General features: G+C 36.9%; 1 protein-coding gene across 1 annotated transcript in view; it reads left to right on the top strand.

Annotated features, from left to right (window-relative positions):
* The first annotated feature begins 11283 nt into the window (after positions 1-11283).
* LOC126481907 (integrin alpha-PS5-like) overlaps positions 11284-14256 on the top strand; it is a 553290-nt gene continuing 550317 nt past the window's right edge. The window contains exon 1 of the mRNA XM_050105865.1: positions 11284-11579. Coding sequence (XP_049961822.1) covers positions 11284-11579 — 296 coding nt within the window. The remainder of the gene's footprint in view (positions 11580-14256) is intronic.

Raw genomic sequence — 14256 nt, 5'->3', positions numbered from 1 at the left:
GGGAGTAGATAACATTCCATTAGAACTACTGACAGCCTTGGGAGAGCCAGTCCTGACAAAACTCTACCATCTGGTGAGCAAGATGTATGAGACAGGCAAAATTCCCTCAGACTTCAAGAAGAATATAATAATTCCAATCCCAAAGAAAGAAGGTGCTGACAGATGTGAAAATTACTGAACTATCAGTTTAATAAGCCACAGCTGCAAAATACTAACGCGAATTCTTTACAGACGAATGGAAAAACTGGCAGAAGCCGACCTTGGGGAAGATCAGTTTGGATTCCGTAGAAATGTTGGAACACGTGAGGCAATACTGACCCTACGACTTATCTTAGAAGAAAGATTAAGGAAAGGCAAACCTATGTTTCTAGCATTTGTAGACTTAGAGAAAGCTTCTGACAATGTTGACTGGAATACTCTCTTTCAAATTCTGAAGGTGGCAGGGGTAAAATACAGGGAGCAAAAGGCTATTTACAATTTGTACAGAAACCAGACGGCAGTTATAAGAGTCGAGGGACATGAAAGGGAAGCAGTGGTTGGGAAGGGAGTGAGACAGGGTTGTAGCCTCTCCCCGATGCTATTCAATCTGTACATTGAGTAAGCAGTAAAGGAAACAAAAGAAAAGTTTGCAGTAGGTATTAAAATCCATGGAGAAGAAATAAAAACTTTGATGCTCACCAATGACATTGTAATTCTGTCAGAAACGGCAAAGGACTTGGAAGAGCAGTTGAATGGAATGGAAAGTGATTTGAAAGGAGGGTGTAAGATGAACATCAACAAAAGCAAAACAAGGATAATGGAATGTAGTTGAATTAAGTTGGGTGATGCTGAGAGAATTAGATTAGGAAATGAGACACTTAAAGAAGTAAAGGAGATTTACTATCTGGGGAGCAAAATAACTGATGATTGTCGAAGTAGAGAGGATATAAAATGTAGACTGGCAAGGAAAGCATTTCTGAAGAAGAGAAATTTGTTAGCATCAAGTATCGATTTAAGTGTTAGGAAGTCATTTCTGAAAGTATTTGTATGGAGTGTAGCCATGTATGGAAGTGAAACATGGACGATAAATAGTTTAGACAAGAAGAGAATAGAAGCTTTTTAAATGTGGTGCTACAGAAGAATGCTGAAGATTAGATGGGTAGATCACATAACTAATGAGGAGGTATTAAATAGAACTGGGGAGAAGAGGAGTTTGTGGCACAACTTGATTAGAAGAAGGGATCGGTTGGTAGGACATGTTCTGAGGCATCAAGGGATCATCAATTTAGTACTGGAGGGTAGCGTGGAGGGTAAAAATCGTAGAGGGAGACCAAGAGATGAGTACATTAAGCAGATTCAGAAGGATGTAGGCTGCAGTAGGTACTGGGAGATGAAGAAGCTTGCACAGGATAGAGTAGCATGGAGAGCTGCATCAAACCAGTCTCAGGACTGAAGACCACAACAACAACAACAACAACAACAACAACAGCATAAGAAATCAGACACTTATATACAAAATAAGTGATTAATAGAATTGGGTGGCAATTTGGCAAGGAACCTGTGTAAAAGTGATTTTTTTTTTTTTCAAAAGTGAAGTGCGCTGATGCTTAGTATGCATTTGCAAACCTACAAAAATTTTTACTAAACTACACTCAACTCTGGTCAAATGACGAAGTGCTTTATAAGGAACTTAGCATATCATCAGGGGCTGATTGATGGATTTCCTCTCCACTGAATGAGCACATTACAATGGCTAAACAATGGTCCCAGGCCATAAAATTGTAGTCTTCTGTCATATTATCAAAATTACACCAAGCGTGCACATTATTTCCAAGAAATGAACAAATTGTTTGTGGAGGAATGCATGGTGCAACACATGATGACTTCACTGGTTCACTCTGAGTGAAATGGACATGCATGAGTTAGAAGTATTCGGTGAGGACAAAACAGTTTTTAAATCCCAGTGTGTGGCCACCAACTACTTGCCATGTGCATGGGCACAATAATGAATGAGACTGGACTAAACCAAGCATTGTTGAATACACACATCTTCATGATCTGGTCTCACAGTGAACAAGAACTCCAGAATTTCCTCTCCAACCACAACTCCTTTGGTTCCATCAGATTCACCTGGTCCTACTCCAAATCCCATGCCACTTTCCTTGACGTTGACCTCCATCTGTCCAATGGTCAGCTTCACACATCTGTCCACATCAAACCCACCAACAAGCAACAGTACCTCCATTATGACAGCTGCCACCCATTCCATATCAAACGGTCCCTTCCCTACAGCCTGGGCCTTCATGGCAAACGAATCTGCTCCAGTCCTGAATCCCTGAACCATTACACCAACAACCTGAAAACAGCTTTCGCATCCCGCAACTACCCTCCCGACTTGGTACAGAAGCAAATAACCAGAGCTACTTCCTCATCCTCTCAAACCCAGAACGTCACAGAAGAACCCCAAAAGTGCCCCACTTGTGACAGGATACTTCCTGGGACTGGATCAGACTCTGAATGTGGCTCTTCAGCAGGTATATGACTTTCTCAAATCCTGCCCTGAAATGGCTCTGTGCAGTATGGGACGCAACATCTGAGGTCATCAGTCCCCTAGAACTTAGAACTACTTAAACCTAACTAACCTAAGGACATCACACACATCCATGTCTGAGGCAGGATTCAAACCTGCAAGCATAGCAGTCATGCGGTTCCAGACTGAAGCGCCTGGAACCACTCGACCACTCCGGCCGGCTATATCGCGTTACAAGAAAACTCTCAATCAGCATTGTTCTCATGATAGACTCTTGTTATGTTCCTACTACCTGAAATAGACACTGTTTACTTCAGACGACGGGTAACTTAAATACTCATGACATGTGTTTAATTGCCATAAATTTTGTTGTCATTCAATGTGTAGGAATAATCCTGTTTTTGATGAATACCTTCATATACATATATACATGTTATAAAGAGAAAAATGGGTGTTGTGAATTTCTGAAGCAGACTGTACCCTGTGAGTAGGTCGGCCTGTACCCTGTGTGTAGATTGGCCCTTTATTTGTTCGGTAGCATCAAACCTATATCACTTGTCACTTACCGCACTGCTACTGCTGATACTTTGAATCATTCATTCACACCCATTGTTACAACTAAATTTTATTTGCTTGAGGTGTAGCCTGTTACTTGTATGGTACCATGCCACTCTCAAAGCTTATCATCTCTTCTTTCACACCGTGTCATTCCACAGGTCGCTGAAAAGAAAAACTTAAAACTAAATGTGTAGTAGCTCAGTGGACATTGATTCAGTCATTCTTTTATGTCAGTATGCAACCATTTTATTTGCCTGTTCCACCCAGTACATCACCAGCTTCACTTACCTATACCCTGCAAAGAAAAGTATCTACAAAATTCCATAAAGTGTGAGATACTTGTGCTCCTATCTCAGTATCCTGCTGTCATCTCAGCTGTCATCACACATATCCTTAATTATTTGTTATATGTCCTGTAGTTCAGTTTCTGTAAACATCTGTGCATACCTGTATATAGTAGGTTAGCATTATCATTTAATGTAGATATTACTCGTAGTCTCTTGTATATTTCCTTAGTTCAACATAGATGTAGTCAACCTTAAATTTATAGTTATTCCTTCTTTCTTCCTATATGTATACAGTTCCTATAAATATGTGTGTGGGCAAGTTGCATTTAATTGCATTAACTGTCAGTCTTTTATCATGTCAGCTGTCTAATAATTAAATCTCCTGTGGCTGTGTTTACATGTGCATTCGTGCGAGTTGTTGCTTTCCCCTCAACATTATAATTACACCACAGCATACATCACAAGTTATGCTCTGCTTCGCCACTCTTCATGTCAAGCAAATCACTGCTTTATTATAATAGCCCTCTCAATTTCACTTAGCTGCTACTATCAAAATACAAGTAAAAGTCTCTTATATCCAAACATGTTTCCTTAACACTAGTATTCAAAAGAAAACAGAAATTAAATTACTATTATGTACAGTCATTTTCAGTTAAAATACTTATGTCAGCAATGTTTATTCCACAAATGCCTTTAAGTCCTTGTGGAGATAGAGACCTTTGTCTCAACCAGTCCTCTCACAAATCAGTTGATAAGCTCTGGAATATGAGACTTTGGAAATTATATACAGTTCTGATTTAAGTAATTGCCACTTCTTGTTCAACTTCCCTATTTTTGTTGACCTAGGATGTGTTCATAACAGAACTTGTTGGCCCTCAGTAAATTGTGTAAAACCCTTCAGCTTCCAATCAGAGATTTTTTTCCTATATTCAGCCCTGTTTTCCAGTGTGATTACTGCTTGTTTAATTTTTTCTCCAAGGTCATTTCCACTGCTGGTATTTTTGGTAGTGGTGACTCCCATTTGTCCTTTTGTCTAGCCTACAACATTAATTCATTTTTGTGAAACCAGTGGAAGAATTTGTAAGTTTGTTAATGACCTGGCATGAACGGTGTGACTTATTCTACCCATTTCATGTGTGCGTGTGGTGTGTATATCCTTATGAACCGATTAAATTCCTTGAATACTCTTTCTACAGGTGATGCTTCGGTGTGGAATCTTGATACTAAGATTTGTTTTACATCCTGTGATGTCACAAATTGCTTCCATTTCTGTCCTATAATATATGAGGTATTATCATTAAGTATAAATTGTGGCTTTCCTATCCTCCTCATGTAATCTTCTTTGATCGTTTTCCTGATCGAGGTCACTGTTGTGCTATGTACAGTGTACATCACAATATGCTTTGTAAAAACATCATATAGTGCTACTATGTATCTTACTCCACCCTTGCATCTTGGATAGGGGCCCCGCTACATCTAGAGACACTAAATCTAGAGGGCTCTAAGTTAAAATTGGGTGAAGCTCAATATGTTTGGAAGAGTTAGAATGTTTTGCCTTCTGACACACTATACATTTTTGTAGTACCTGACGTACTCGTCGTCTCAAATTTGGGAAGTAGCAATGTTTACCTATCTCATCGGTACATTTACTTACCCTGTAGTGTCCCCACACTTCGTGGATGTACACTATGAATTCCTCAATGTGCTTCTCAGAAAGACAAATGCACCATTGTTGTGAGTCGGGATGCTTGCGATGAAATAAAACACCCTTATATTCCCTGTACCACAATTTTACCTGTTTGTTGCCTTCCTGTGTTAGTTTTTGTCTGACTTTGATCCATCTTAGGTTCTGTTGTTGCATGGTTTTCATTTCTTTACAAAACTTACTGTAGTCAGATTGTGGTACTTTACTTTGCATAAGAAGAGTTCTTATTTCAGAATCCTGTACCAAAACTTCACTAAATTCATCTAGACCTTGAGGCAACCTTGATAGAGCATCAGCAATGATGTTCTGATTGCCGTTGGTATAAATAATTTCGAAGTTGAATTCTTGCAAATATTGACACCACCTTGCCAATCTCCTGTGCAGTCATCTGCATGTCAACAATAATGAAAGGAATTGGTGATCACGATATACTTTTGTACTCTTACCCCATAAAAGTACTCAAATTATCTGAATTCCCAGACTTTCTAATTCTGCCAAACCTTAATTCTGATGCAGAGGATGATCTTTCTGCATCAATTAATGTGCGGGTAGCAAATCTAATTACCTTTGGCAATATCTTAACGTCTTCCTCTCTCATCTGGAACAGACATGCCCTCAGACCCTGCGAGAAGGTGTCTGTGGACAGACAGACATCTTTCTCCTTATCCAGGTGACTAAGTATATTTGCCTCATTAACATTATTGAAATCCTCTTGGCACTTGTCATCCCATAGCCATGGTTTGTTTTTGTGTAATAAATTAATCAGGGTGTCACTGTTCATCAGTTGTTTGGGTATGAACTTATGGAAGAATGATGCTAATCCTAAATAAACTTATTTCTTGTTCGTCGGTGCAGGACAACTGCATATGGTGTCAAGTTTCTAAGTATCAGGGAGGATACCTTGTTCAGAGATAATGTGACCAAGAAATTTTACCTTCTCCCCCGCCAAAGTCAGACTGTTTGAAATTGGCTGTCACCCTATATTTTAAAAAACGCTGTAAAACTTTCTCAATCAGCTGAATGTGTTCTGACCAAGTGGGCGTTGTGATTAACAAGTTATCAGCATAGACCATAACCTTGTGAAGTAGCTCTGGTCCTAATACTTTGTCTAATGCTGCAATGAAAACACCTGCATTTATATTCAGACCAAATGGCAGGATGCAGTAGTCAAAGTTTCTACCACCACATACAAAAGCTGTGTACTTTCTACCTTCTGGATGGAGTTGGATTTGCCAGTAGGACCTTCAGAGGTCCAATACGGTAAAATACCATGTATTATGGAACTTCAACAGTTGTTGGTCCAGATTGTCAGGTCTGATTCAAACTGGTACTAGGATCTTGTTAATACCTTGAGCATCCAGAACCAATATTACTGACCTGCCTGGTTTACTTACAAGGGCAATATGGGGCTACAATAAGGTGAAAAGGAAGGTTGAAAGGTTCCCCATTTAATCATTCGATTGACTTCTTCTCACACTGCCTCTCTTTTCGCCCAAGGAATGGAATATGATGAGGCATAATAAATCCATTTTGTACTGATAATCCTTAATAACTCTGGGTTGTTTTCTAAATACATGTGCATACTTAATAACAGACCTGTAAGTTCCTGTTGCTTCTGTTCATTTAAGGTGCTGGGCTCACTCACCTTTTGTTCTACCATTTCATAGTTTACATCAGATTCTAGCACCTGTTCATTATAGTGAGTGTTTCCAAACATTACAATAGGAAATACAGACTGAACTGTTACATCAGACTCCTACTTCTGCTTGACCTTCTTGTCTGAGGTTTTTATTAAATAAACAGCAAATACGTGCTCGTTTACAGTGAAGTAGCATTTACCACTTTCTATATCAATTTGCGTCTTATAAGTCCTACATGTGTCCATCTCATTCAAACAATTTACTATTAATTTGTCAGTGGTGAGGAAATTTTCACTGGAATAAGTGCTTGTAATTTCACTGCTTTTGATTTCTTTTCGGTGGCCATCTGTATTCTACAATTCTGCACTGGGAATGTGGGAATTTTACCTCTTTTCTTTAACTCTTGGAAAAATTCAGTTGACATTAAGTTAGTCATTGTACCTGTGTCTAAAACTAAGTGTACTTCCATGTTAAATATCTTTATCTTTGTAACTGCCTGTACCTACTCTTCATACAAGTTTTCTTGAACATCCTCCTCATGTCGGTATAAATCATCTTTCATGTCACATTGTTCGTCATATCTCCCTACCTGCTCAGGAGTGTGGAGCCTCACAGTGACCCATTGGAGTTTTCCCCTGGTGCAGTTGCATTGACCTCGATGACTGGAGTAATTTCAGTGAGCAGTACAGTGTGTATTGTGTTACACCAATTCATGTCATTGGCTGCGCGTGACCCATTTTCGCATGGAATTATAGTTCACGCTATTATGTTGTCCAGAGGTTGGCTGTGGCACAGCGTGCGGTATTTGACTGTTGCAGACAGTGTGCCAGTGCAATGGCTGGCTGTTACTATTTACTGGCAGTGAATAGCCTTGTACTGGATTGTCCGTTGTAATTGTTCTTGTTCTGATAACCTCACTTGAATCTTTTGTTTGTCCCATTGACATATCCACTCCCTTTCTGTATGTACTGTGTCAGATACGGTTTCCATGTATGTTGGGTACTAACATTATTATTTACAGATTGGTTTCCAAAGATGGGTTGAGGTGTTTGTTTATCTGCTGCTTTTTGTTGCCATAGTGCCTCCTTATAAATCAGGCCAGTGGAATCCAAAACTGACAAAAGTACTCAATGCTGTGTTCTGCTATAGTTACTAATCTTTCCCTAATGTGTGGTGGAAGCCGACTCTTTAATATCTTCATTATGTCCACCTGTGATATAGGATTAGTCCAATATCTGTTTTTATTCAAATTCTTTTTGAAATAACCCTGCAATCTTCCATGCTTACTATGAATTGGAGCTGTGTTAAAGACTTAACAACCTAACTTTTCTTGAATGGCTTCTGACCAGTACATGTCTAAGAAAGCACATTCAAATTGCTCGTAACTGTGACAATGTTCTGCCATGTCAGTGGCCCACAAAAGAACATCACCTTGGGTGTAACCAACAGCAAATCTTATTTTTTGAGCCTCTGTCCAATTACGCAGAAATACATTGCGTAATGCACTGATAAAAACTATCGGGTTCATCCACTTTCCATCTGTTGAATACATGGGAAACTGCCTATGTCTAAGCAACCCTTCATCAGCAAAGATGGTTGTTAAACATGCGGCATTATCTGACTTCGGTGTGTTATTACAACTGTGCGGAGTATTGTGTGACGGTTGTGCATGTGTTGTAGGTGCTGCTGGAGGTAAATTATGAATTGTACAATCTTCACTTGTGCTCGCTATCAGGCTTGTGACAAGATGTGTATAACTATTATGTGCATCTGTCTTGGGCACAGTTAGTGTTGAATATTAGCAACCTGACCTACTTCTCTCTCTGATACATGTTGACTTTCTGCTAGCTGCGTGGTTGGCATTTCGTTTTCATTTATTTGTTTGTACAATGCACCGCCATCTTGGCCGATTGCAGCTTCTGTATTACAATCAACAATGGACAATTTTTGGTCAGCCATTTTTGTCATGCTAGCAATTACCAAAAAATTTTACAAATGTCAGTAGAAAATTTTTTATGCAAATAAATTTTACACCTGAAATCTGCAATTTCCTATGAAATTGTGTTTCTATAAATTCTTGTTAATTTGTCAAAAAGTATTATGACACAAATGATTGAAATTTTCATAATAATTTATACTACACTGAAGAGTCAAAGTTAGGTATTATTTTAGATTCCTTTTGATTAATAAATTTTCTGCTAGGGGATTGATAAGGAAACAGGAAAGAAAGCTAAATACGACAAGAGAGGCGCTACTAAGCATAATCACACAAGCTATTGCTTAAATTCTCTACCTTCTTTGTGTAGTCAAACAACTCACTTATGTCTCCCGTTGGCGATAAATTGGTCTTTTTAATTCTCTGCTTCATGTTTTTTATATTATGCACATTTTCGTATCAAATGGCTTTTGTTACACTTGTATTCATGCAGTAAGAAAATTGCCAAAAATTAGTTTTTCTTTTAGACAATAATGACAAGTTTTTTTTCGATTTTATGTTTAACATTCACTAGAAAAAGTCTGTTCATGTTTAGCTATGACTTGGTCCTGGAAAATTGGTCACCAGTTGAGTTCGATATTGGTCAATTTTAAAATAACCGTGCTGGTAGGCACCCCAAAAGCTAACACAAAGTGTATGAATCGGTATGAAATTTACATAATGAGAGATAATTAATACTTGCAGTACTGGAATTAATGCATGTATTCTTGTTGAAACTAAATTTGCTGCCATGAACAGTCTTCCTCACAATGTAAGAAAAATACAATGTAACTTATCAAAGTCACACAAACCGTATTTTGCAGCAACTTGGTGCTTAACCAAAAGTCAATTATTCTGGCTATTACAAACATATATATTTAATAGACATCATTATTAAGTTACCTCTAATGGTCCTGTGGTTGCCGGTCATACAGTCCATCCATTAAATCTTGATGATTAGCCGATGTTTTCCCAGATGGGAGAAATTACTTTGTCTTCTTACAATTGAAGGTTTAAGTCCTACATAGAAATTTAAAAAAATCTTGGATCTTTTATAACTCATAATACATATTTTTCCTTTTGCATTTTTATCACACATATCATTTACAACAGTCATTGTTGACATAAGAGTAAAAATTATATGTCCTTCTTATGTGAGATCTAAAACACAAGTACTCTCAAGCAAGATTTGAAACAAAAGTTGTTAAAAAAATGAATATCCTCCTTGCATTTGTCATTTGTTGAAAATGTTCATATAAATTGATATCACAAAAAAATAAAATGGTATTACACAGAGTTTCCTGGTGCCATTACAACTTTTGATTTCATCTATTAATAATATGGCTGTTATACATACTTATACACAAGGTATCAGTTGGAATTAAACACAATAAAAACAATGCCCAACAGCGCTATAGCGACATGGAGAAACAGATAATAAAAACTAGAAAGTGAATTTTTTTGGCACACAACTTCTAATATTTGACAGAGAAAACTAATTTCATATTGTAAAAATACACTATTAGTATTAACTGGCTGAATTGCCTTACTGTGTTTTGTACATTGTGGTATCATTTTCATATGCATTATGTGAATAAATGAGAATGGCAGAAAGTATGCAAAAGTATAGGAAGATAACCAGACACTGTAAGAATTAAATGTTGAATTACATGCTGGAAGAACTCAGATTCGTTCTTCAAGGTTCAGTGAGGGTGTGTGTGTGTGGGGGTGGGGGGAACAGGAAAAGATAAACCAAAGCTATCACCACTGCATAAATGGGCAGAATTTACAAAGGATGTTAATGTTGCTTCTTACACAAAGTAGAAAGCAAAAGGGTATTAATGTTGTTGAAATAACTCATATATTCCAGAGAACTTATGAAGTGCAGTAGGATTACTGCAACTGTCAGCAAAAGATAAATGCAGTGTAAGTGTAAACAAAAAGGTAGAACTATAAGTTTCCATAATAAGAAATAATAAAAATGGTAGTGATTGAATTACTGCTGAAGATGCAGGAAAGATGGAGAATAAAGTTGATAATGAAGATGAGTGTCAATGAGTTAAACAAATGTAAAATTAGAGCAAAAGTAATGTATCTGTAATAGCTACACAGACAGTAAAGGAAGTGAGATTCATATAAAGAAATAGGTAAACATCTGTTGCATATGCTGTATCTGACTTGTCTCTGCAGATGAAAAGAACCATCTTTCCATTTTCTAAGACTATAAGAGGTATGCAGTCCCATACTTACTTTTAAACTTGTTGGAGTGGCCATTGTTTTATATTTTTCATTACATACATGTCTGTACTGAATAGAAAAATTCACTGTAACATTTAAAGGGATTAAAAATAAAATGTGTTGCGTTGTACATAAATAAAGCTTTAAATTTTAACATAATGACTCAAGCTCACAGCTGAAAACATTGGTTAGCTTATTAGGCTTGTTAAATATTAATAAATTTGAAAGATATCACTCAAATTTTAAACAGTCTAGTATGAGTGCTATATTTCTGTGGAAATATGTGTAAATGCACTGTGAGAACTTCAAGGGAAGTGCTCACACAGGAAGTCTCAGAAGACAGGAAGTTACTTCACTAGTGGAAAGAAAAGATGATGAATGTGGTTTCTTCAGCTAACCACAGTCTTCCTGCAGGCAACTTCATTCATGTTACCCACTCATTAATGTGTGCATTTAGTCAAAGTGAATGTTGTGTGACATTTTATGTAACAGAGAACATGATGTATCTAGCAGTTTTCGCCATTTTGTCTACAGCATTTGTGAATGTATTTTGTTTTAATTTGGATACATTAAATCCAATTGTATATGAAGACTTTCTGAGCAAAGGATTTGGAAGAAGCAGCTACTTTGGGTACAGTATTGTTCTGGATTCTGGATCTCCACCCTGGTAAGTATAAAAAACTGTTATTATAAATGCATAAATATATCATTTAAAATAATATTACATATACTGCAGTGAAATAGAAGGAGTGTATATGTATAAAAGAAAGCCAGAAACAACAATTCATTGGAATACTTTGTTCCTAAAATTTTGAACTTTTTAGGGTATATTGTACAATATTAGTGACTACAATCAGTATTCACAGATGACATGTGTTAACAGAGAGAAACATGAGATGTTAACAGAGAAACCTGCTGAGGTCTATTGAAAGCCAAAAACACACCTGCACTGTGAAAAAAGGAAACATCAAACAGATCATAAATTAATTAATTCACACTGTTTTTCTCCAGAACACATTTCATGGAGCAGCATAAACTATGAATCCAATATAAATTCACATCTTTTCCTCTCAGGTGGGACATAGGATCTAGACAATGTTTCACAGAAATAGGAATTTGACATTGTTAACAATAGTGTATTTCTGGATAGTCTGACATTCCCTTTCAGGGAGCTAATCATGACTGGCTGATAAACTACAGAAAATTCACAGAGTGTTTCTGCGGTTCATGCCATTGTCTATTGTGCAATCCATGTGTTCAACACCCAGTATCATATATTACATATTAATATTTATTTATGCATACTGAAGCTTTTGGAGGATGTATACTGTATGTCTAAGTATGAAGCCATGGCCCATATAACTTAAAGTATGTTACTGGCAGGTATATTCAGAGTAGTATTCTGTATATTGAGATAATTTGTGGGAATAATGGAAACCATAGTAATTTAAGAGTTTATTGTTAAAAGTAGGAAGAGCCTGCACAAACCTCACTATGGGAGACTTTGATGTTGGGATCACGGATTCACTACAAACTTTGTAAACCTTCAGTAGGCCATTAAAACAACATAATGTGAAAGTACTAAGGTGCACTACCCTGGAATTTACAAGAAAATCACAAGAGAAGTTTTACATTTCTATTATGTAACTGTTGTACCTGTGTGCAGGTGGTGGATGTTAAGAGCTCATGGTGGTCAAGTGGTTAGCATCCCAGCTACATAAGGTGAATGTGTATGAGGCAGTGGTCCGACTCCTGTTCAAACCTTCAGTTTTGTAATACAAGTGTAAATTCAGTGATATTCAAAAAACTTGCACATACACTATTATTTCTTGCTACATTAGCAACATCTCACTGCTATGCAGGGTGATTGCCAAATGAGGCCTGCCTCTGTGTCTGCAGCCCGAAATGTCGAGACGCAAAGTAGTTCGGGTACCTTATCAGATTGCAAGTGTAAGGAATTTAGCAAATCTTGATAGACATACATCTTCAGGAAATATAAATATGTTTGTTGTAATAATTAAATTTAATTAAAAACTGTAAGCAATCAAATAATGTGAAGTTTGCTAGCACTTCATGCAAATACATGTGGGTTTTTAAAATTATAGTACCTCTCAAATGTCATATAAATTAAATAATATGGCCAGTGATGAAAACGTACAAATTAAAACGTAAGTCTGAGCAGGAGTTGAACCTTCACCTCAAACACATTCCTCTTATGTAGCTCGAATGCTAACCTCTTGACCACAATGAATTCTAACATCTGTCGCCAATGCACAGTTGCATCAGTTACATAATAGATGCTTAAAACCTCTCTTGTAAATTTGTCAGAAGTGTCAGATTAGTGTACCCTACTACTTACACATTATATTGTTTTAATGACTTACTAAAGGTGCACAAATTTTGAAGTAAATCTATGATTCCAGCGTCGTGGTCTTCCCTTGTCAGTTCTGTGTGTTACATCACTCTGCTCACTTCAAGCGTGTTGAAGGAAGTAAGTTTTGTGTTGTGTTGCGTTATTGCTCTTTTTTATATTTTGTCAAGTTTATTCATTCTGCTTGACATTAAAAATGCTGAACTGTGTTGTGGCTGTATGTGAAAACTAATTAGAAACCTGTAGGTAATAGTATTACCTATCTTAAGTTTTTCAAAATTTCAGTGATACATCCTCAGTGGACTCAGCTTTGTCGAAGAAGTAATAGCATTAACATTAAAACTGCTGTTATCTATAATGTTCATTTTAGGGAGGACTACTATTTATTGGATCTTCAGACCCAGTTATTGAAACTTCCATCAAAGAAGACCTTAAAGCCACTGCATTGCCTAATTTGCACCTTATTAATACCACTTTTGCAGTCATTCCATTTTCTATCCACAGGTATCACAAATAAGTGGTAGAAGAAAACCCCACAAAACACATAAATGTGCATTTAGCACACTAATTTCACTGTCACTAAAGAAGAGAGCAATGGATCAAAATACAGAAACTGTAAAGGCCATATTGAGGACGAAATTAGAAAAATACTCAACTTTCTCTGAGAACAAGAAGCAAATTGTTAGCTCATGCCTTAAGGCAGAAAAAGGATGCAATGCCAAAGCCTTTAGCTTCACCATAGCACTAAGCTAAAGGCTTAGGTGCAACAGATTGTACAAAAAAATCTTTATAGATGCACAAATTAAATGTTTCATTAAACACCCTGTGGAAATCAAAAGATAAAAGCAAAGCCTTACTTTCGCACTCCGTGTCTAGGAAAAGTTACATTTATTGTATGCAAGGGACCTAATGGGTATACTATAACTGGGTTTTTTAACTTTTAAAAATATGGGTATCTAATTCTTTCTGCTGT

Source organism: Schistocerca serialis, chromosome 5 (genome assembly GCF_023864345.2).
Source record: "Schistocerca serialis cubense isolate TAMUIC-IGC-003099 chromosome 5, iqSchSeri2.2, whole genome shotgun sequence".
Classification (NCBI taxonomy): domain Eukaryota; kingdom Metazoa; phylum Arthropoda; class Insecta; order Orthoptera; family Acrididae; genus Schistocerca; species Schistocerca serialis.
The sequence above is the reverse complement of the archived record's forward strand: the minus strand, read 5'-3'. Positions and strand labels throughout refer to the sequence as shown.